The sequence below is a fragment of the Pongo pygmaeus genome, chromosome 2 (assembly GCF_028885625.2).
Source record: "Pongo pygmaeus isolate AG05252 chromosome 2, NHGRI_mPonPyg2-v2.0_pri, whole genome shotgun sequence".
Lineage (NCBI taxonomy): Eukaryota > Metazoa > Chordata > Mammalia > Primates > Hominidae > Pongo > Pongo pygmaeus.
Window position 1 is genome coordinate 200439888 of NC_085930.1, and position 24900 is coordinate 200464787.

A 24900-nucleotide genomic window follows, 5' to 3' on the forward strand; every position below is an offset into this window, starting at 1 on the left:
ATCATGTGGTTTTTGTCTTTGGTTCTGTTTATATGCTGGATTACATTTATTGATTTGCATATATTGAACCAGCCTTGCATCCCAGGGATGAAGCCCACTTGATCATGGTGGATAAGCTTTTTGATGTGCTTCTGGATTCTGTTTGCCAGTATTTTATTGAGGATTTTTGCATCAATGTTCATCAAGGATATTGGTCTAAAATTCTCTTTTTTTGTTGTGTCTCTGCCAGGCTTTGGTATCAGGATGATGCTGGCCTTATAAAATGAGTTAGGGAGGATTCCCTCTTTTTCTATTGATTGGAATAGTTTCAGAAGGAATGGTACCAGCTCATCCTTGTACCTCTGGTAGAATTCGGCTGTGAACCCATCTGGTCCTGGACTTTTTTTGGTTGGTAAGCTATTGATTATTGCCACAATTTCAGCTCCTGTTATTGGTCTATTCAGAGATTCAACTTCTTCCTGGTTTAGTCTTGGGAGGGTGTATGTGTTGAGGAATTTATCCATTTCTTCTAGATTTTCTAGTTTATTTGCATAGAGGTGTTTGTAATATTCTCTGATGGTAGTTTGTATTTCTGTGGGATCAGTGGTGATATCCCCTTTATCATTTTTTATTGCATCTATTTGATTCTTCTCTCTTTTTTTCTTTATTAATCTTGCTAGCGGTCTATCAATTTTGTTGATCCTTTCAAAAAACCAGCTCCTGGATTCATTGATTTTTTGAAGGGTTTTTTGTGTCTCTATTTCCTTCAGTTCTGCTCTGATTTTAGTTATTTCTTGCCTTCTGCTAGCTTTTGAATGTGTTTGCTCTTGCTTTTCTAGTTCTTTTAATTGTGATGTTAGGGTGTCAATTTTGGATCTTTCCTGCTTTCTCTTGTGGGCATTTAGTGCTATAAATTTCCCTCTACACACTGCTTTGAATGCATCCCAGAGATTCTGGTATGTTGTGTCTTGGTTCTCGTTGGTTTCAAAGAACATCTTTATTTCTGCCTTCATTTCATTATGTACCCAGTAGTCATTCAGGAGCAGGTTGTTCAGTTTCCATGTAGTTGAGTGGTTTTGAGTGAGATTCTTAATCCTGAGTTCTAGCTTGATTGCACTGTGATCTGAGAGACAGTTTGTTACAATTTCTGTTCTTTTACATTTATTGAGGAGAGCTTTACTTCCAAGTATATGGTCAATTTTGGAATAGGTGTGGTGTGGTGCTGAAAAAAATGTATATTCTGTTGATCTGGGGTGGAGAGTTCTGTAGATGTCTATTAGGTCCGCTTGGTGCAGAGCTGAGTTCAATTCCTGGGTATCCTTGTTGACTTTCTGTTTCATTGATCTGTCTAATGTTGACAGTGGGGTGTTAAAGTCTCCCATTATTAATGTGTGGGAGTCTAAGTCTCTTTGTAGGTCACTCAGGACTTGCTTTATGAATCTGGGTGCTCCTGTATTGGGTGCATATATTTTTAGGATAGTTAGCTCTTCTTGTTGAATTAATCCCTTTACCATTATGTAATGGCCTTCTTTGTCTCTTTTGATCTTTGTTGGTTTAAAGTCTGTTTTATCAGAGACTAGGATTGCAACCCCTGCCTTTTTTTGTTTTCCATTTGCTTGGTAGATCTTCCTCCATCCTTTTATTTTGAGCCTATGTGTGTCTCTGCACGTGAGATGGGTTTCCTGAATACAGCACACTGATGGGTCTTGAGTCTTTATCCAGTTTGCCAGTCTGTGTCTTTTAATTGGAGCATTTAGTCCATTTACATTTAAAGTTAATATTGTTATGTGTGAATCTGATCCTGTCATTATGATGTTAGCTGGATATTTTGCTCGTTAGTTGATGCAGTCTCTTCCTAGTCTCGATGGTCTTTACATTTTGGTATGATTTTGCAGTGGCTGGTACCGGTTGTGCCTTTCCATGTTTAGCGCTTCCTTCAGGAGTTCTTTTAGGGCAGGCCTGGTGGTGACAAAACCTCTCAGCATTTGCTTGTCTGTAAAGTATTTTATTTCTCCTTCACTTATGAAGCTTAGTTTGGCAGGATATGAAATTCTGGGTTGAAAATTCTTTTCTTTAAGAATGTTGAATATTGGCCCCCACTCTCTTCTGGCTTGTAGGGCTTCTGCCGAGAGATCCGCTGTTAGTCTGATGGGCTTCCCTTTGATGGTAACCCGACCTTTCTCTCTGGCTGCCCTTAACATTTTTTCCTTCATTTCAACTTTGGTGAATCTGACAATGATGTGTCTTGGAGTTGCTCTTCTCGAGGAGTATCTTTGTGGCGTTCTCTGTATTTCCTGAATCTGAATGTTGGCCTGCCTTGCTAGATTGGGGAAGTTCTCCTGGATAATATCCTGCAGAGTGTTTTTCAACTTGTTTCCATTCTCCCCGTCACTTTCAGGTACACCAATCAGACGTAGATTTGGTCTTTTCACATAGTGCCACATTTCTTGGAGGCTTTGCTCATTTCTTTTTATTCTTTTTTCTCTAAACTTCCCTTCTCGCTTCATTTCATTCATTTCATCTTCCAGGGCTGATACCCTTTCTTCCATTTGATCGCATCGGCTCCTGAGGCTTCTGCATTCTTCACGTAGTTCTCGAGCCTTGGTTTTCAGCTCCATCAGCTCCTTTAAGCACTTCTCTGTATTGGTTATTCTAGTTATACATTCTTCTAAATTTTTTTCAAAGTTTTCAACTTCTTTGCCTTTGGTTTGACTATCCTCCCGTAGCTCGGAGTAATTTGATCGTCTGAAGCCTTCTTCTCTCAGCTCGTCAAAGTCATTCTCCGTCCAGCTTTGTTCCGTTGCTGGTGAGGAACTGCGTTCCTTTGGAGGAGGAGAGGTACTCTGCTTTTTAGAGTTTCCAGTTTTTCTGCTCTGTTTTTTCCCCATCTTTGTGGTTTTATCTACTTTTGGTCTTTGATGATGGTGATGTACAGATGGGTTTTTGGTGTGGATGTCCTTTCTGTTAGTTTTCCTTCTAACAGACAGAACCCTCAGCTGCAGGTCTGTTGGAGTACCTGGCCGGCCGTGTGAGGTGTCAGTCTGCCCCTGCTGGGGGGTGCCTCCCAGTTAGGCTGCTCGGGGGTCAGGGGTCAGGGACCCACTTGAGGAGGCAGTCAGCCCGTTCTCAGATCTCCAGCTGCGTGCTGGGAGAACCACTGCTCTCCTCACAGCTGTCAGACAGGGACATTTAAGTCTGCAGAGGTTACTGCTGTCTTTTTGTTTGTCTGTGCCCTGCCCCCAGAGGTGGAGCCTACAGAGGCAGGCAGGCCTCCTTGAGCTGTGGTGGGCTCCACCCAGTTCCAGCTTCCAGGCTGCTTTGTTTACCTAAGCGAGCCTGGGCAATGGCGGGCGCCCCTCCCCCAGCCTCGCTGCTGACTTGCTGTTTGATCTGAGACTGCTGTGCTAGCAATCAGCGAGACTCCGTGGGCATAGGACCCTCTGAGCCAGGTGCGGGCTATACTCTCCTGGGGCACCGTTTCCTAAGCCCGTCGGAAAAGCACAGTATTTGGGTGGGAGTGGCCCGATTTTCCAGGTGCCGTCCGTCACCCCTGGAAAGGGAACTCCCTGACCCCTTGTGCTTCCCGAGTGAGGCAATGCCTCGCCCCTGCTTCGGCTGGCGCACGGTGCACTCACCCACTGACCTGCGCCCACTGTCTGGCACTCCCTAGTGAGATGAACACGGTACCTCAGATGGAAATGCAGAAATCACCTGTCTTCTGCGTTGCTGGCGCTGGGAGCTGTAGACCGGAGCTGTTCCTATTCGGCCATCTTGGCTCCTCCCTTTAATTTTTTTTTAACAGGAAATGTTAAATTTCTCAATGTCAGCTTGCTCCTTTTTTTCAGACATCCAAAACATAAAGTAAATTCCCATTACACAATTTATTAAAAATAGCAAATTTCAGAAGGAAATGTTTAAATAAATGGCTATGCACCATGAGTATTTCTCAAATGTATTTTTTATGAGGATGACATAGATGATATATGTGACAGTGACGGAAGCTACAAGCCACTAGCAATTTTCAATTGCTCTTGGGTGAAAATCCTCAATGATTTTAAATCTCGAATTTGAGTTTATGATGATCCCAAACTTCTTACCCATTTCTAAGCTTCTAAGTGACACAGCCACACTCAGTTGTCTGGTTTGTGGGGCAAAATTCATCAGAGACTGGAATCACAGTTTCAATAAAAAAAGAGACCGCAATGGCAGGAGGTCCCAATCTTTGCTTTCCAGCAGGTAAGTCTCTCAATCATCTGGGTGCTTCCCTAATCAAAGAAAGCTAGAAAAACCTTCTTTAAAACTTTGTTCAAATATTGTCACTTATTGAAACATCGAGATTACCTATATAATGACAAACTATAATTTATCCTTTTGGTTTTTTCAATATAAGTTTTGCAGATTGTCTCTATGAATGGCTCTAAGTTCCCTAAGTGACTGTTGGGCGTAAATTTTGTGTTCATAGAAAAAATTTGGCTTCAAACATCTGCCTTCAACTTCGTAACAATCACTTCAAAACAATTATTTGTAATTATGTTTTAAAACATAATATTTTCAAATTATCTTATAGTTTACAAAGTGTTTCTACATACTATTTTAGTTTCCATTGTAAAGTTTTCAGTTATAATAAAATACAAATTAAAATGGTGTTGCTTTCTCACAGATAAATTTATATCCTCATATATTTTTAGGAAACAATATTAAATATAAACTTAAAAGGCTTATTTCTTTATTTGAACTCTAAGCCAATTCCATAATTTGTGCTGTTTGTAAATTAAGATTAACTAAAATTAAATAACTTACATTTTGTGAAGAAAATCAGTTTCATTAGACAGTTTTGAATATTTTAGAGTCTTGTCCAAGATCATTAGCCCATCAAGAAGCACAGCTAAACCTCTTATCCCTGTCCTTCAAGCCTGAGTCTGAGTTTTTCCCCAGCATAATGTTGAATATCTGTATATTGTCTGAAAGAGTTTTATTTTTTGAATATTTATTCTTTCACTGACAGAGAATTTTTGGAGTCACATCAAGTGAAAAAAATATATATATATATGTATATAAAACCTTCACTAATATCACACACATTTGTGATATTGGTGGAGGTTGTAGAGATCTGAAAATTCTTATTATCAAAAATTCCTATTTTGTCTTCACCAATTTTATATCTACTAAAATTAAGATCATGATTACCGAGAAAATATTCAAATGATTATTTTATCTTGACAGACTGTTAATTCAAAATGCAGGAAAGTAGTACTCAATTATTTTTAAATTATTAATATTATTTATGTGACTTGCAACATTTCTATCTGATAACCAAGTTAAATATCATAGCAGTCTTTCTTTCTCTCAGCTTAAAAGAGAGGATATAACGGCATTCTATGGCATCTGGAACCTCAGTTCTAACCATTTTTGTTTTCAAAGGGTAGGGAAATGAGCATACTGACTTATGCATGATGGGAAAACAACAGAAGAAAGAAAAAAATCCTAAGTAAGGCCGGGCACAGTGGCTCATGCCTGCAATCCCAGTACTTTGGGAGGCTGAGGCGAGTAGATCACCTGAAGTCAGGAGTTCGAGAACAGCCTGGCCAACATGACGAAACCCTGTCTCTAGTAAAAATACAAAACTTAGCCGGACATGGTGGCAGGGCCTGTAATCCCAGCTACAGGTGGCAGGGCCTGTAATCCCAGCTACTGCCTGTAATCCCAGGCAGGAGAATCTCGCTGGAACCTGGGAAGCGGAGGTTGCAGTGAGCCAAGATCGCGCCACTGCACTCCAGCCTGGGCAACAAGAGCGAAACTCCATCTCAAAAACAAACAAACAAACAAAAAAAAAACCTAAGTAAACATTTTAAAATAAATATATTACCATATGTCATCAATTTTGTCTCACATTTAACATCTCTGAAATTGGACTTAGTCTTACATTTGATAAGCATATCAATTTAATTGGTAGCATTGTTTTTTCTTAACATGTTCTTAAAAATGGAATGTCTTACCATAAATGACATCCAAAAATCAAAGATTTGGAGATTCTTTCTTTTCAGCTAGAAATACTTAATTTTAAAAATACTGAAAGTGAAAGAGGAAAATATTTATGTCACAGCCTAGACATATGTAATTTTTTGCATAAACTTTGGCTGATTTCAGGAACTCATCAAGTCAGTTTTCCTAGCTAAATCTGCACTATTATCATTACCTACATGTTAAGTGTCTGCACTTTTACCAGAAAATAGCCAGCTTCACCAGTGAGATTTAAAAGCCAGAAGCAACATTAGAGGTCAGTTAGATCATCTCCATTTTACTTGGTCTAGAGAGGAAAGTGTTTGCCCAGCATCACATCACTAAATAGCAACAGAGGCAATGAAGAGCCTGAGTCTCACAACTCTTGCATCAGGTCTCTTTTCCATTACAGCGAGCTATGCAGATTTTGTGTTAAGCACTGTCCCTTTTAGGCCTTTTTCTAAAATAAAAAATTATTTTCAGTCTGTCATTTATTATTCCTGAGTGTTTATAACTTAATGGAGTGGGTAAAGGGTAACCTGAAGAATGTACTATGTTTTACAGACTTATGAGCCAAGCTGACTCACGACTTGCCTGGAAGAACACCATTATTTCAATGGGAGAAGATTTTAGGCGGTGTTGTCGGCAGGCACACATGGTCATTTCATGGTGTCAGAACTAAGGCCCCTTTGTAAAATGTCCTGCTAAATCTCTTAAATGTATGTGCTCTGTCATGGTGAGAAGAGAAAGAAAATGTAGCCATTGAATTAGTTTGTAAATCCTTTAATTAAGTCCTTTATTTTAAATTTTTGTTCAAATGAGACTGGAGTCTATTTTGAGTATTTCCAATAAAGGTATTAGGGTAAATAATTAAAAATTCCTAGACAATATCCAGATTTACTCACAAACCTAGTACCTTTGTGAATTTCTAATTATTGGATCAACTATCCATAAGTCAGATGTTAATCATAAATTTGCAGGTTGAAGAGAAATGTCCTTTACAGCTGAGTTGTTTTTTTTTTCTTCAACACCAGACTTCACATGCAGGTAGTTTAAAAAGTCTTATTGATTAATAGGTGCATGAGATCAGATACTGGCTTACATTGCTTCTCTTTTTCAGCCTAACCATCTCTAACATTTACACATCTCATGGAAGTTTGCTCTTTCTTTTGTAGATCAATGATTTTCAATCTCTTTTTTTCTAGCCCAGCCCACTTGAGAGATTTTTTTCACAATAACAATGGCTCATTGCAACACCGATTCCTACTAATAAAAACATCTTTCTTCACCTTAACAGGCTTCTTATTAAACTCTGGTTTAAACATAATTAAGCCAGTTTTTCTTTATTGCTGGAATTTCAGAGCCTTTAATGTGAATTGGAACTCTAACACCTCTTTAAAAATGTACAATATATCCCAAACATAAATGACAAAATTTTATACCTCCTGACAAAACTTTATATTTCACTGCGTTATTCCATATACCGTCATTCTAGCCAGTTTGAAAGATCCTTTCAGGGTATAATCAATTCTTACATGTGGAAAGTCCTTAAAATAAAGCATAAGATGTTATACAACATAAGACATTTGTTTATTCAGCAGAATTATTTAAAACGTCAAAACACTAATAGTTCAATTGTCTATAAAATGAAGGACGTACACAGATAATCTTCTTATAAGACAGATTCCATGGTCGCTGTTTCTTTTGAAACTCCACACTATCCAGAGAAATATTACTCAAAAATTACTTTTAAATAATGATGTGCTAAAAAAAAATGCAAACACCTTTAATTTGGTGTATTCACGCAGTCAATGAACATCCTCTCATTGAACTTTCTGTGATCTAGAGTATACGTGGTGCCTAAGAGATTTTAAATCATGGGCTATATTTATCCACTATCAACAAAATAGGAAAATGGGGCTGAACTTAGACTTTTCCTTTCCTCCCTATAATTTCCTCCATTTCTAATTTTATAGCAATCAAGTTTCAACTAGTTAATCAAATGTCTTTTGTACGGCAGGTGCCAGGGTGTTTGTTTTCATTAGTGTACCAAATGCCATATTTAGGAACTTGGCCTTTTGGTTAACTGGCTACAAGCATGGCTTCAAACCATTAAATGTGTGTATTTAAACTCAGCATTTATTTTTACATCTCCTTATCCAAATAATCAGGATGTGGTTATCTGTAAGATGATACATCATGATTTTTTCCTATATACACCCAAGCACAAAAATATATACCTCAGACATAATCATCAATATTGTAAACACTCATCATCCTGTGCCATTTATAAGATTACAGAGATGAGGAGAAACCTGGTTAGTGAAATGTACATAAAAATAGTTAAAGGAAATCCACATAGAAAGACATATAAATTTGGGCAATTTTCACATTTGAAACCTATTTTTATGATAAAAAACAAGAAAGAAAAACATAAACAATTGTAGTTTGTCTTTGATTAAATGGGACAACAATTTCTTTTAAAAAGATATATCAGGCCAGGCATGGTGGCTCACGCCTATAATCCCAGCACTTTGGGAGTCTGAGGCAGGTGGATCACCTGAGGTCAGGAGTTCGAGAGCAGCCTGGTCAACATAGTGAAACTCTGTCTCTACTAAAAATACAAAAAATTAGTTGGGCGTGGTAGTGGGCACCTGTAATCGCAGCTACTCAGGAGGCTGAGGCAGGAGAATCGCTTGAACCTGGGAGGCAGAGGTTGCAGTGAGCTGAGATTGCGCCATTGCACTCCAGCCTGAGCAACAGAGTGAAACTCCATCACAAAAAAAAATAAATAAATAAAAAGATATATTGGAAATATGAAATCATTTTAAAAATACAGTTATGTTCTTAGTATATCCTCCTTTATGTAAAGTCAAAGAGACATCAGCAAAATCAGGAGAAAATGAATACAATTAAGTGGCTGGCTTCTTAAAGTAATCACTAATGCAGGTTTTGTTGGTATTTTCATCAGATAACTATTGCATTCTTATTGGTTATTTTCCCAGTTTAGAGACAGTCATGATTTGCTGGGGTTTTTTTATGCTTACAGAAAATCTCAGTTCAAATATCAAGTTAATGAAAAGAGAACACAGAGAGAATGTACTGCTCCCTTCTAGAAAAGAATGGAATACAGAGAAGCTGCTAGTAACTAGCATGATGAGACAAGATTCTGAAATAGATTAATTGGTGTCAAAATGAACACCTATTTTAAACATTACATGAAAATCAAAATTATATTTGATAAATAAATGTTATAGACAGTGCTAAAATATTGTATCTCCATTTTAAGTCTTAACCGACATAGTTAATACAGATACCATTCTGTTTACATAAAACATTTGTTCACATACCAGCATGTAACATTTATTATTAAAATCTACACTGTTTCATAGTGACAAGTTGTTTTTTGTTGCTGTTTTATCAGGAATGTGGGCCAAAGTTTTATTTTTTTCCATTTCTTGCATTTGAAATACTCTTTGATGATATCCTAAGCCTAAAATTATTTGACATAGACCTTAACTGCTACACAACTGCAATCAACCACTTGTCAGGGTCTTCCCTCTCTGTCAGTTTTATGGCAGCTACCTGTATTAGTCCATTCTCACACTGCTATAAAGAAATACCTGAGAATGGGTAATTTATAAAGAAAAGAGATTTAATTGGCTCACAGTTACACAGGCCATACAGGAAGCATGGCTGGGGAGGCCTCATGAAACTTACAGTTGTGATGGAAAGCAAAGGGGAAGCAGGCACTTCTTCATATGGCCAGAGCAGGAGGAAAAAGAGCGGAGAGGTGCTATACACTTTTAAACAACCAGATCTTGAGATAACTCACTATCAGGAGAGAACAGCACCAAAGGGAAAATCTGCCCCCATTATTGATGGTCTCCCTTCAGGCCCCACCTCCAACACTGGAAGCAACTCACGGCAGTGGGTTAGCAGTGGCACGCACCCAAGCCTCTGCCTCTGTGCAAACTCACTGGGGGCAAGGAAAGAGCCGCAGTAACAATTTTTCAAGAAAATGTCAAAAAAAATCCTGGGTCACACCAAAACAAATGTAGTTATTACGGAAATATTTAGTGATGCCTCGTATTCTTTCACTTACAGATTATAAATAGTACATGAGAAGGGGTATGCAGGAATCGATTCAATCCTCTCAAAGCTCTTTCGAGATGGGAATTACTTCTCATTTCACAAACAAGTAAAAATGAAGCTTAAGTAGGGTAAAATGATACTTATTCAAGGTTACACTGATACTAAAGCAAAAACATGACTCAAATCCAATCTTACAGATTCCATTCTAGCACCCATTTGCTCTTTACCCCCGGCAGGTTTTCCAAATGATTTTTTTTTTAAGAAAATAGAGTTTCTTGAGACTTCTCAATCATAAAGGATGAAGTTGGAAGGCTTTCCCATTGCCAGGTACTAAGTGGCAAAGCTTGGGTTCATGCCTACTTTTTTCTAGCTCATACTCCACGACCTTCCCTCGTTACAGCAATGCCCCATTTTACCTACAGTTTTGTAACTTCCAGTAGTCAAACTAGCAGCAGGTCAGCCTGATGTAGGCCATAGAGGAGCTTCAGTTGGCTGGATAGTGGCTTTTTACTCTAAAAAGTCAGACACGTCTTTGTGCTCACTACCCAGAATTAACACGTGTAAGATTTTTACATATTTGCTTTAAAATACATATAGATTAAAAACTGATTCCCTTATGTTTTTGCTATAATTTTACTCACTTTAACATCTCTGCAGAGGTAATCAAAATCATGAATCAAGTTCCATTGGTTTATATTTTATATGTATATGTTCCAAAATACATGATATTGCTTTGGGCATTTACAATTTCAGTAAATGGTATAATGTCATGTATTGTTCTATACTTTCCGTTTCTCCACAAAACTGTGTTTTGAAATCCATGCATACAGACAAACATACATTTAGGTTATTTGTTTTAACAGTAAATATGTATTTAAGTCATTTACTTTAAATCAGTAGTTTGACTAAATCTCAACTAATAAATCTATTTTCTCTTTAATGGGGCACTAGGTTGATTCCAATTTTTGGCTACTATATACTATTAGGCTATGAACTTTCAGATACTTGTTGCATATAAACATTGACAGTTTCTCAGTAATATACACATACCTAGAAGTGAAATAAATGTGTCCTAGGTAAGAGATAAGCATTTTCAACTTTTTTGTAAGGCACCCAATTTTCTCCAAATGATTGGATTCATTTTCAGCTCCACCGGAATTTTTTTTCCTAAAACCATTGTAACATTGCAAGGTGGGCCAACTTTTTGCCAATCTACTGTGTGTAAAATGGCATTTCACTTCTATTTTTATTTGAATTAAAGAAATTGTACGTATTGTGGAAGGTTTTGTCCATTCAGTTCTCCTCTTTTCTATGAAATGTGTGTTCATAACTTTGGCCCATTTTTATTTAATTTGTGTCTCTCTTTAAAGTTATATTTAAAGGGTTCGTTTACATTTTCCAAATGCTGATCTTTCTTTTACATGTATATTGAATATATCTTCCGTTAAGTAATTTGTCTTTTGATTTTTTCTTGTATTTAATATGCAGTTTTTCAATTTTGATATAATAACATCTGATAGTTTTTTAAAAACAATTTTGAATCTTGCTTATGAAATCCTGACATGACACAAGGACATAAAGAAATTCTCCTAATGGACAGTGGGTGTTTTGAAATTTTGAATTTAAGTATTTGTAGACACTACAGTCTCCCTGGTTCACCACAGACCAGTCAGGACTTTCTCTCTAATGCCTTACCACTGTTATAAAATTCTCCCCAGTTACATACATAATGTTGTAATCTCTAGATCTGACAGTAAAAAACTAGTTACATTAGCTGTATTTCTCAGATTGTGGGTTAGTTTGAATTAAATTATTATTATAACTGTACAACCCTAATCCAGGGCCTCCATGGAAAAGAAACCTTGACAGAATTCGTTCTGGGAGATGGACAGCTTCTATTAAGTATTATTTACGTTTTGTAGAGATGCACTCAAATATACTGAAGCTGAATAATTTGGCTTACCATTTGCCTCTAACAGTCCTTTTAGGAACTTCTGTTTTTTGTCTTTACATTCCAAATGAATCAATGCTAACTATGACATATGTAACCCTCAGATGCTGGACTGGAGATTGGCAAGTGCACATTTCATCCTGGCTGTGACACTGACACTGTGGAGCTCAGGAAAAGTCCTTTCAGTAGATGTAACAACAACAGAGGTAATGGAAACTAGCTTACAGAAATAAATATATATGTTTGACATGCTTTATAAATGACATGTTTGTGTATAAAAGAATATATATTAAAATATATTTCATATATGTAAATATAACATATATTTATATATCATATCTATTTTATATAGAATATATATTTTGTAAATATAATGTATATATTTATATATTACATATATATTCTTTTGTAAACATTTCTTTTTCTATTTTTTTTTTTTTTTTTGGGACAGAGTCTCAGTTTGTCACCCAGGCTAGAGTGCCGTGCAATGGCACGATCTCGGCTCCCTGCAACTTCCACCTCCCAGCTTCAAGCGATTCTCCTGCCTCAGCCTCCCGAGTAGCTGGGATTATAGGTGTGTGCCACCACGCCCAGCTAATTTTTGTATTTTTAGTAGAGACAGGGTTTCATCTTCTTGGCCAGGCTGGTCTTGAACTCCTGACCTCATGATCCGCCCGCCTCAGCCTCCCAAAGTGCTGGGATTACAGGCGTGAGCCACCACGCCCGGCCTATTTTTTGACTCTTTTGTAAACATTTCATTTCTACTAGAGTAAAAAGGAGGTGCAGCTACCAATAAGAAAATGTACACAAAATAAAATAGAGAAATAACACAAAATCAAGAAAATCGGTATTTTTTTATTGTCTTCTTTTTATTGCCAACATGACATTCAAGGTTGTGAACTTGAAATGAAAAGAGCAGTAATCACGATCTTCTCCTCACAGGGGAGTCAGAGCAAGCCAGTTATCTAAACGTGAAAAGAAACTTAAGAACAAAGACTTGTGTTCCTTGAACAAAAAAAGCTTTAAGAGAAAATCCATTATTATAGCCATATTTAATTGAATCAGTTATGTCAGAATGAAGGGCTTTTATGTAAAATTTGAAGTTGTTTGCATGCCAAAATTTGAGTAGTTTTGTTCAAACTTTTAATTACAGTACAAATGTTTTATTGGTGCTATGACTAAGGTACAAAGAAAAAGAAATGTGAGGGCATCACAACGAGAAAAATTAGTTTATTTGATCTTATTAGAAACATGTTCTTTGTGTTTCTTAAAGAGCTTAAAGTGAGAGTCTGAAAAGCATTATATTAAAGGACAAGTTTTCTAAAAGTTTTTTTTTTAAGATTAAGGATATTTCTTAAAAAAAGATTGTTTAGTGTGTGTTAGTTGGAAGAATAAAAGCATATTTTTGGAGGATGCTTTGAAAGATAAAAAATTCTTTACCCTTTGAAAGTTTATCTCCTTCTTTAGGGTTTCTTTCTGGTCTTTTGCATCCTTCCCATCTCTGGTTTCTATGTTATCAGAATTATATAGGGAAGTGACAGAAGCTAAGATCTCAGGAGTAGTTTCAAACCATATTGTGGGATTTGTGCTATAAGTAATAAAGAATTGTGAAAGATTTGTAATTTTCTTTTTATATGACAAAAGTGGTATTGAGGATAACTAACTTTATAACAGTATTATGGGTGAAATAGAGAAGAGAGCGATAGGAGGTATCAAAGCAAATTGTAAGGTGATTAAGGGAGTACACTAAGCAGTAAAGAGGACTTCATTTAAAGTCACCACGTGGATGACCTGAGGTCAGGAGTTGGAGAAGAGCCTGGCCAACGTGGTGAAACCCTCTCTCTACTAAAAATCCAAAAATTAGCTGGGCGTGGTGGTGGATGCCTGTAGTCCCTGCTACTTGGGAGCCTGAGGCAGGAGAATCACTTGAACCTGGGAGGCAGAGGTTGCAGTGAGCCAAGATCGCACCAGCCTGTTAACAGAGTGAGACTCCATCTCAAAAAAAAAAAAAAAAAACCGCAACAAAAAAACACCACTGATGGGAATCAAAAATAGCAGCCAGAAGAGAGATTGTCCTGCAAGAACTGACCAGACTTAGGGCACATATGACTGGATAAGGAAACAGGAGGCTCAATAGCTTTCAGTTTGTACACCAAGCTACAAGTATTTTAAAAGAGACTTGCTTGAGTCAATGATTAAAGGGCTTGAAAATGCTACTATTTTGTTCTACTGGAGAAAATGAAGAGAACAGAAAAATATATTAGTCCATTTTCATACTGCTATAAAGAACTACTTGGTCAGGTGTGGTGGCTCATGGCTGTAATCCCAGCACTTTGGGAGGCCAAGGTAGGTGGATCACTTGAGGTCAGGAGTTCAAAACAAGCCTGTCCAACATGGTGAAACTCCATCTCTACCAAAAATGCAAAAATTAGCTGGGTGTGGTGGTGACCACCCGTAATCCCAGCTACTCAGGAGGCTGAGGCAGGACAATCACTTGAACCTGAGAGGCAGGGGTTGCAGTGAGCCGAGATCAAGTCACTGGACTCTAGTCTGGGCAACAGAGTGAGACTTTGTCTCAAAACAACAGCAACAAAAAAACTGCCTAAGACTGGGTAATTTATAAAGGAAAGAGATTTAATTGACTTATAGTTCTGCATGGCTGGGGATGCCTCAGGAAACTTACAATCATGGCAGAAGGTGAAGGTGAAGAAAGGCATATTCTTCACAAGGTGGCAGGAAGGAGACTGAATTACCAAACATTTATAAAACCACCAGATCTTGTGAGAACTCACTATCATGAGAACAGTATGGGAGAAATCATCCCATGATTCAATTACCTCCACCTGGTCTCTTCTTTGACATGTGGGGATTATGGGGATTACAATTCAAGATGAGATTTTTGGTAGGGTCACAGCCAAACCCTATCATTTTGCCACTTGCCCCTCCCAAATCTCAGGTCCTCACATTTCAAAACACAATCATGCCTCTCCAACAGTCCTCCAAAGTCTTAACTTATTCCATCATTAACCAAAAAGTCAAGTCCAAAGTTTCATCTGAGACAAGGCAAGTCCCTTCCACCTATGAGCCTGTAAAATCAATAGCAAGTTTGTTACTTCCCAGATTCAATGGGGGTACAGACATTGGGTAAATAAACCCACTCCAAATGGGAGAAATTGCCCAAAACAAAGGGGCCACAGACCCCATGCAAATTAGAAATCCTATAGGGCAGTTATTAAACCTTTGGAGATCATTCCAAAACCATTTCCTTTGACTCCATGTCTCACATCCAGGTCATGCTGATGCAAGAGGTAGGTTCCCTTGGTCTTGGGCAGCTCTGCCCCTGAGGCTTTGCAGGGTACAGCCCCACTCTTAGCAGCTTTCATGGGCTGGCATTGAGTGTCTGTGGCTTTTCTAGATGCACAGTGCAAGCTGTCAGTGGATCTATCCAATTTGGGGCCTGGAGTACTGTGGCCCACTTCTCACAGCTCTACTGGGCAGTACCACAGTGGGGATTCTGTGTCAGGGCTCTGACCCCACATTTCTCTTCTGCACTGCCCTAGCAGAGGTCCTCCATGAGGGCTCCACTCCTTTAGTAAATTTCTGCCTGTACATCCAGGTATTTCCATACATCCTCTGAAATCAAGGCAGAGGTTCCACAAACTCAATTATTTACTTCAGTGTACCAGCAGGCCCCCAAACATGTAAACCAGTGTAAACCACCAAGGCTTGGGGCTTAAACCCTTTGAAAGAATGCCCTATCTGTATGTTGGCCCCCTTAGCCACAGACGGGATGCAAGGCACCAAGTCCCAAGACTGCATAAAGCAGCAAGGCCCAGGGCCTGGCCTATTAAACCATTTTTCCCTCCTAGGTCTCTGGGCCTGTGATGGGAGGGGCTGCCATGAAGACATCTGACATGCCATGGAGACATTTTCCGCATTGTCTTAGCAATTAGCATTTGGCTCCGAGTTACTCATGCAAATTTCTGCTGCTGGATTAAATTTCTCCCCAGAAAATGGGTTTTTCATTTCTATTGCATCATCAGGCTGCAAATTTTCTAAACTTTTTGCTCTGCTTCCCTTTTAAACATAACTTCTAATTTCAAGCCATCTCCTTGTGATTACATAAAACTGAATGCTTTTAAGAGCACCAGCTCATATTTTGAATGCTTTGCTGCTTATAAATTTCTTCTGCCAGATACCCTAAACCATCTCTCTCAAGTTCAAAGTTCCACAGATCTCTAGGGCCAGGGCAAAATGCTGCCAGGCTCTTTGACAAAGCATAGCAACAGTCACCTTTGCTCCAGTTCCCAACAAGTTCCTCATCTGCATCTGAGACCACCTTAGCCTGGACTTCATTGTCCATAAAACTATCAGCATTTTGGTAAAAACTATTCAACGAGTCTCTAGGAAGTTTCAAACTTTCCCACGTCTTCCTGTCTTCTTCTGAGCCCTCCAAACTGTTCCAACCTCTGCCTGTTTCCCATTTCCAAAGTTGCTTCCACATTTTTGGGTATCTTTACAGCAACACCCCACTCTCTGTGGTAACAATTTACTGTATTAGTCCATTTTCATACTGCTATAAAGAACTGCCCAAGAGTGTGTTATTTATAAAGGAAAGAGGTTTAATTGACTTACAGTTTTGCATGGCTGGGGAGTCCTCATTAAACTTACAATCATGGTGGAAGGTGAAGAGGAAGCAAGGCACCTTCTTCACAAGGCAGCAGGAAGAATGAATGCAGGAGGAACTATCAAACACACAAAACCAGCAGCTGTCATGAGAACTCACTATCACAAGAACCACATGAGAGCAACTGCCCCCATAATTCAATTACCTCCACCTTTGACATTTGGGGAGTATGAGGATTACAATTCAAGATGATATTTTGGACGGGAACACAGCCAAACCATATCAAAAGACAATAGAAGGAATAATCTTAGAAGAAAAACAGAAAGTGAAGAAAAATCAAAACCAAGACCAGTCTGGCACATGGAAGAATGACTAAAAGTGGGAAGGGAAGAGATTCCCCAGAGCTAAAAAATTTTCCCCTCATGGGAATATTCTCACAATCTTAGAAAAAAAGCAGTATTTGTGGGACTACAGAATGACTCAAGATTGTTAATAGGAGCATTTAAGAAATGCTGCCATTGGGCCTCAGAGAGGAAAATCCAGACTTCACAAACTGGACAGCTATACATTTATGATTTGGATGAAGTACAAAGTGGCAATATGTGTAAGAAACAAACAAGAAATTTTACATGGGACACAAAGTTATTGGGATATCTCAGACACATTGCAGACACTAATATTTGTTAATAAATCACAGGGATAGAGATGGTGAGATGCTTAGACACAGAGACTAAATTTTTATTTTTGTATCCTTCATGTTCAATGCAGAACCTAGCACATACTGGATTAGTAATGGCTTGAGTTAGTAAATAATGAATGAATGGTAAAAAGAAAATAGAATGAGATTTGGTTTGGAATTCATTTAATAAATATTCATCAGAAATTTGTTGAATACTAACTATGAGCAAAACATGAGATGAAGCATTAAATAAAGCAAATGAAAGACTAATTAGACAAAGTCATTGACTAATAACAAATACAAATATATTGTAACCAACCTGGCACAAGGCAAAAAATAATAAGTGCAATGATGAAAGAGGTATATAGATAAAGCAATATGGGAATGATAAGGAAGGATGAAGTTGTTGCTGAAACAGAATCTGAAAAAATGATCCATAAATATGCTAAATTTTAAAGGCATTTCAGGAGTTTTTCTTTTCTTTTCTTGTTTTATTTTTTCCCTTCGTTATACCCCTCTTCTATGTGTTTCAGTCCCCAAAGATCTAGCACTCTCTATGGAAAATAACTTCATAAGAAATTCTATGGCCAGGCGCTGTGGCTCACACCTGTAATCGCAGCACTTTGGGAGGCCGAGGCGGGTGGATCACCTGAGGTCAGGAGTTCGAGACCAGCCTGGCCAACATGGTGAAACCCCCATCTCTACTAAAAATACAAAAAATTGGCAAGGCATGGTGGCAGCCACCTGTAATCCCAGCTACTTGGGAAGCTGAAGCAGGAGAATCACTTGAACCTGGGAAGTGGACATTGCAGTGAGCCAAGATCATGCCATTGCACCCCAACCTTGACAACAAGCACAAAACTTTGTCTCAAAAAAATTATAAAATGTTACATGATGAGTATGTCAGCTAACAGTAGCAAAAGCCAAATGCATATGTACATACTTGGAGTCTCTGTCTAAATTAATGGAATCGCCTTTCTCTGCCTTATAGGCCTTTGATTCTGGAGTCATAGATGTGCAGTCAACACCCACAGTCAGCGAAGAGAAATCGGCCACTGACCTGACAGCAAAACTCTTGCTTCTTGATGAATTGGTGTCCCTAGAAAATGATGTGATTGAGACAAAGAAGAAAAGGAGTTTCTCTGGTTTTGGGTCTCCCCTTGACAGACTCTCAGCTGGCTCTGTAGATCACAAAGGTAAACAGAGGTAAGTGAACTCTTAGAAAAAGAAAGTTTTTATTTTCTAATTATTTCCTTCTGGATTCTAAAACAGAGAGAATTCCACATGAAAAATACAGTGAAAACTTTGTATATAAACAGATTTGACGGCATGTTAGCTAATCTACAGGTTTAATAATACAGTTTTCTAAATAACTGTTTAGGGAGCAAAATGACTGCTGCAGTGTGCCTTAGCATTTTTGTCATGTTTCCTAAGAAAGATTCTGTCTTATGCAGATATAAAGCAGTTATTATAAGACATTACTGCATTTGGAAGGTGATGCAAAATGTATGCTCGGTGGTATAAATGTTCTGGTGAATTGAGTTTTCCATTTACTAGAGGTAACAGGAATACCCTTTGGTTTTTACCTGTGATACAAACCTTTCCAAATTGTGTGAATGAATCTGAGTGACAAGTTCTCAGAACTTGGAGTTGGAACGCATGTGTTTCTGTCAAATTTCTGTTTCTTTCTATGTGACTTGTAAATTATCTTATCCTCTCTGATCCTCAGCTTATTTATGCATAAAGTGAGAATAATTACTTGCTTCCATAAAATTCAAATGAGATAATCAAATGTAAGTGCTTCATAGAATGCTAATTATGGATTTAGAGTAGTGAAATATCCCTTTATGTCAGTAATTTAAAGTAATCATTCCAAACTTAGTTCATTTTCTACCCCTTCAATATCTGTTCTTCATACTGTACATTTCATATTAGAAGTGGCACAAAAGACCACCCAAGTACCATAGACAGGAATCTGGGAAATTGACCAAGATTCCTTTTGTTCATCCTGAACATTTCTCACTAAATTCTCTAAATACTGTTTGCTTTATATATTAAATATCTCCAGAATATCACTTTTCATTAAGGCTTTTCTAATTCTGGCCTAAATTATTAAATTTTTTTAACATGTATTCTTTCTCCACTTTTTCCTCATCTCTACCTCCACCACCATCACCACCCCTTTATCACCAATGTATCCTGTACTCGGCTAGCAGGATAATCATCTAAAACAAAAATCTGTGTGAAATGTTATCCATTGCTTACAGTACAAAAGTCAAACTCCTTTGCAAGGCCTACAAGGAATTTCATAATCTGGAACCTCATTTCTTCTTGTACTCATTTTCACATCCTTTGCTTCCATCTTTCTTAATTCTTAGAGACCTGGGACTTTTCATTCTTGTTCCTGGTTCCCTGGTTTTTTATGCGAAATGATTATCAGGATACTTGTCGCAATTTGCTATACCTCTGTTCTGAAAGATTCTCAAAGCTACACTAGAAAATAAAATCATCATTTGAAGACCATAACTTATACTACATGTATGTGAAAAATAATCCTCTCCTATATTTTGAAATTTAGACCCTACTTTAACTAGAGAAATAGAAATTAGTTCCACTATGTTTCTAGGTACTATGTTAGGTTCTGGTGAAAAAGAGGAGAAAAATATAGTTTACATACCTCAAAAAAAATCACATACTAATTGAAAACTATTATTTATAACAAATTGTAATACAAGAAATGATGAAGAGAAAAGGGAATGCTAGTATACTGTTAGTGGGAATGTAAATTAGTATAAAAACTATAGAGAACAGTTTAGAGGTTCCTCAGAAAACTAAAAATTGAACTACCATATGTTCCAGCATCACCACTGCTGGGTAAGTATATCAAAAATAAATATATGTTTAAAAACTAATTTTAAAAGAAGAACATCAGCATCCAAAGAATAGATGAGCTTTTAGAGAAGAAAACACGTTGCCTTCTAATAAATGTTATTTCTTTGACTCCTGGATATTTCAACATGGTCAACTAAATAATCTATAAATCAATATATAAGTGCTGTACATAAATATACATAAATTTATTATAGCATAAATACTAAATATAGTATACTAATATATACTGCATAAATACTACATAATTTACATTGAAGCTTCACCATATGATATGGTTTGGCTGTGTCCCCATTGAAATCTCATCTTGAGTTGTAGTTCCCATCATCTCCATGTATCACAGGAGGGACCCAGGGGAAGGTAATTGATCATGGGTGTGGTTACCCCCATGCTGAAGTTCCTGTGATAGTGAGTTCTCACGAGATCTGATGGCTTTATAAGAGACTTTCTCCCTTTTGCTCTGCTCTTCTCCTTGCTGCTACCATGTGGAGAAGGACATGTTTATTTTCCCTTCTGCCATGATTGTAAGTTTCCTAAGGTCTCCCCAGCCCTGTGGAACTGTGAGTCAATTAAACCTCTTTCCTCTGTAAATTACCCAGTCTCAGGTATGTCCTTCATACCAACATAAGAACAGGTACCACAGAGAGTGGGGTGCTGCTATAAAGATACCTGAAAATGTGGAAGCAACTTTGGAACTGGGTAACAGGCAGAGGTTGGAACAGTTTGGAGGGCTCAGAAGAAGACAGGATAATATGGGAAAGTTTGGAACTTCCTAGAGACTTGTTGAATGACTTTAGCCAAAATGCTGATAGTGATATAGTCAATGAAGTCCAGGCTGAGGTGGTCTCAGATGGAGATGAGGAACTTGTTGGGAAATGAATTAAAGGTCACTCTTGCAATGCAAAGAGATTGATAGCATTTTGCCCCTGCCCTAGAGGTCTGAGGAACTTTGAACTTGAGAGAGATGATTTAGGGTATCTGGTGGAAGAAATTTCTAAATGGCAAAGTGTTCAAGAGGAAGCAGAGCATAAAAGTTTGAAAAATTTGCCGCCTGATGATGCAGTAGAAAAGAAAAACCCATTTTCTGGGGAGAAATTTAATCCAGCTGCAGAAATTTACATGAATAACTAGAAGCAAAATGCTAATCACCAAGCCAATGGGGAAAATATCTCCAGGTCATGTCAGAAGTCTTCACAGCAGCCCCTCCCATCACAGAGCCATAGGCCTAGGAGGGAAAAATGGTTTCTTGGGCCAGGTCCAGGAACATGCATTTGGTAACCTGCTGCCCAGCCACTCCAGCCTTGGCTAAAAAGGGCCAAAGTATAACTGGGGCCATAGTTTCAGAGGGTGCAAGCCCCAAGGTTTGGTGGCTTCCACATGATGTTTTACCTGTGGGTGCACAGAAGGCAAGAATTGAGGTTCAGGAACCTCCACCTAGATTTTAGAGGATGTATGGAAATACTGGATGCCCAGGCAGATGTTTGCTGCAGGGGCAGAGCCCTCATGGAGAACCACTACTAGGGCAGTGCAGAAGGGAAATGTTGGGTTGGAGCTCCCACATAGAGTTCCCACTGCCTTGTAGTGCTGTGAAAAGAGGGCCACCATCCTGAAGACCCCAGAATGGTAGATCCACCAACAGCTTTTGCTGTGCACCTGGAAAAGCCACAGGCACTCAACGCCAGCTTGTGAAAGCAGCCAAGAGGGGATGATGTGGATGTGAGACATGAAGTCAAAGGAGATTATTTTGGAGCTTTAAGAATTTACTGCCCCACTGGATTTCGGACTTGCATGGGGCCTGTAGCCCCTTCATTTTGACCAATGTCTCCCATTTGGAACAGGTGTATTTACCCAATGCCTGTCCCCCACCATTGTATCTAGGAAGTAACTAATTTGCTTTTGATTTTACAGGCTCATAGGCAGAAGAGAACTGGCTTGTCTCAAATGTACTTTGGACTTGGACTTTTAGGTTAATGATGGAATGAGTTAAGATTTTGTGGGACTGTTGGGAAGGGATGATTGTGTTTTGAAATGGGAAGACATGAGATTTGGGAGGGGCCGGGGATGGAATTATATGGTTTAGCTGTGTCCCCATCCAAACGTTATCCTGAATTTTAGTTCCCATGATCTCCTCGTGTTATGGGAAGGACCAGTGGGAGGTAATTGAATCATGGGGGTGGCTACCCCCATGTTGCTGTTCTCATGATAGTGAGTGAGTTCTCATGAGATCTGATGATTTCATAAGAGGCTTTTCCTCCTTTTTGCTCTGCACTTCTTGCTGCCACCCTGTGAAGAAGGATGTGTTTGCTTCTCCTTCTACCATGATTGTAAGTTTCCTGAAGCTTCCCCAGCCCTGTGGAACTGTGAGTCAATTAAAATCCTTTCCTTTCTAAATTACCAAGTCTCAGGTATGTCCTTCATAGCAGTGTGAGAATGGACTAATAAGCCATAATAATTTCTTTAGAAAGTACCATAATGAGAAACTACCTAGGTGATCTAATCTATCTAGCTAGCTATCAAATATAGCTCAGCTTGCAAGAAAAAAGGGGAAATTGGCAAGAATTTAATAGCCATCTGAACAGATTTTCACATATGAAAGCTACAAATAAGCCATTATAAATATGCAAAAACTTAGGGAATATTCCTTCCATGAGCATATCCTGAGGAAGCTAATACATGAGTTACCTTGGGCAAGCAAAATGACTGGAGAGATATCACCATTAGAATTAAGTGTGAGCATTACTTTTAAAAGCGAAGTAAAATGATAATGGCAAGAAAAAGAATGTGTTATAGCACATGGTTTGAAAAAACAGATACAGCACAACCATCAAACTTTCAGGTAAAACAGTGATAGTGCATAACATTTAAAATGAGTATTTGATTGCTTCATGGCTATTAACTGAAAATAAAAAGTTATTACAACAAATAGATGCTTGGGGACAAGAAGAAGAAAGAAAACATTACAAACTGAATTTTATAAGTCTTGTACTAAATAATAACAGACAAAAACTGAAAACAGAGAGGTGCAAGATTATTATATAAAATGTTAATACAAAAATAATCATAGGAATAAAAACTAAAACCCCTCTATGAAAAAAACAGCACAATAAAATAGAATACAGAGAAATCCTGTATGTAATAGACTCATATGTAAGTTTTAAAATATGATTAAAAAATCTATTATATCAATGAATGTAAATGGATATAACTTGCCTATTAAAATACCAGCGTTTTCAGACTTGCTGATAAAGGAAAATACAATGCTTTTCTGTATTTGACAGATGCAATTAAAAATAACAAGATTTAGGATGGATAACAGTAAAAGAATGGACAAATGATACCAGAAAAAATATAAATTAAAAATGAAAAACAGTGCAACAGCATTTACCAAAGAGAAACTACAAAGAATGCCAGAAAATAGACAGAAATGTATTAATAAGGCCAGGCGCCGTGGTTCACACCTGTAATCCCAGCACTTTGGGATGCTGAGGCGGGTGGATCACCTGAGGTCGGGAGTTGGATGCCAGCCTGACTGACATGGAAAAACCCCATCTCTACTAAAAATACAAAATTAGCCAGGCGTGGTGGTGCGTGCCTGTAATCCCAGCTACTCGGGCTGCTGAGGCAGGAGAATCGCTTGAACCCAGGTGGCAGAGGTTGCGGGTGAGCCGAGATCTCACCATTGCACTCCAGCCTGGGCAACGAGAGTGAAACTCTGTCACAGAAAAAAAAAAAAGAAACGTATTAATAATAGAAGACCTTAATTCATTGTTTAAAATCCAAGACCGATTATATATTCAAAATTTATAGAAGATCTACACAACATAATTCATGAAATGTACATTATAAATCTGTTTTGAACTTTGAACTACAATAATAGAGAATATAGCTTATTTTCCAGTGAATATGGAACATTCATAAAATTTACCATGTCTTAGGTGAAAAACAAACCCACCTCAGAAAATTCCAAAGAACAGATATATTATTAAAGCAATCACTAACTGAAATATAGTAAAACTAGAAATTAATAACAAAATCAAAAACAAGAAGACACTCTTACCTGGAAAATACAAACCATGTCATATATTATTTGTTTAAAGAAGAATACAAAATAAAATTACACGCTTTATTGAAAATCATAATAAAAATACAATATGATGGGCAGAAAAAGAAAATATTAGATAAAAACTAGCATGATAGTAATCAAACAAAAATACAAATAATGCAAACATTACAGCAAAAAAATGTAGAAAGAACGGCAAAGTAAACAACATAAGCAGAACAAAAGCGTAAGGTAAAAATTAACAGTGATGAAAGCTGAAATCAGCAAGTTTATAAAGCACAACATAAAATATAATAAATCAATGCAAAGCTGCTTTCATTGTATCAACAAAAAGACAAGTCAGGCTTACCTAATTAAGAAAAAAGTAGAAAGTAAATTCACAGAATTAGAAATGACAACATGGAAATAGTCATTACAACAGAGGAACTTAAAAAATAGGAAAGTACTGTGCTCAATTCTCTATAAACAAATTCAATACCTTTAAAAATGAATAAATTGTTAGAAAAATACAACTTATAAACATTGGTTCAAATAGATACACTCCAGTTACCTTTTTTTTTAATTTTAATAATTTGCCAACAGAAGTACCAAATTCAGATATTTTCACAGGAGAATTTTAC

General features: G+C 37.7%; 1 protein-coding gene and 1 long non-coding RNA gene across 2 annotated transcripts in view; one reads left to right on the top strand and one right to left on the bottom strand.

Annotated features, from left to right (window-relative positions):
• OSTN (osteocrin) overlaps positions 1-24900 on the top strand; it is a 72167-nt gene that overhangs the window by 7250 nt on the left and 40017 nt on the right. The window contains exons 2-3 of the mRNA XM_054482299.1: positions 12130-12231; positions 18323-18537. Coding sequence (XP_054338274.1) covers positions 12130-12231; positions 18323-18537 — 317 coding nt within the window. The remainder of the gene's footprint in view (positions 1-12129; positions 12232-18322; positions 18538-24900) is intronic.
• The window catches only part of LOC134739211 (uncharacterized), a 31002-nt gene continuing 29632 nt past the window's right edge, over positions 23531-24900 (bottom strand). Inside the window, exon 4 of the long non-coding RNA XR_010125803.1 lies at positions 23531-23932. This is a non-coding gene — a long non-coding RNA (uncharacterized LOC134739211). The remainder of the gene's footprint in view (positions 23933-24900) is intronic.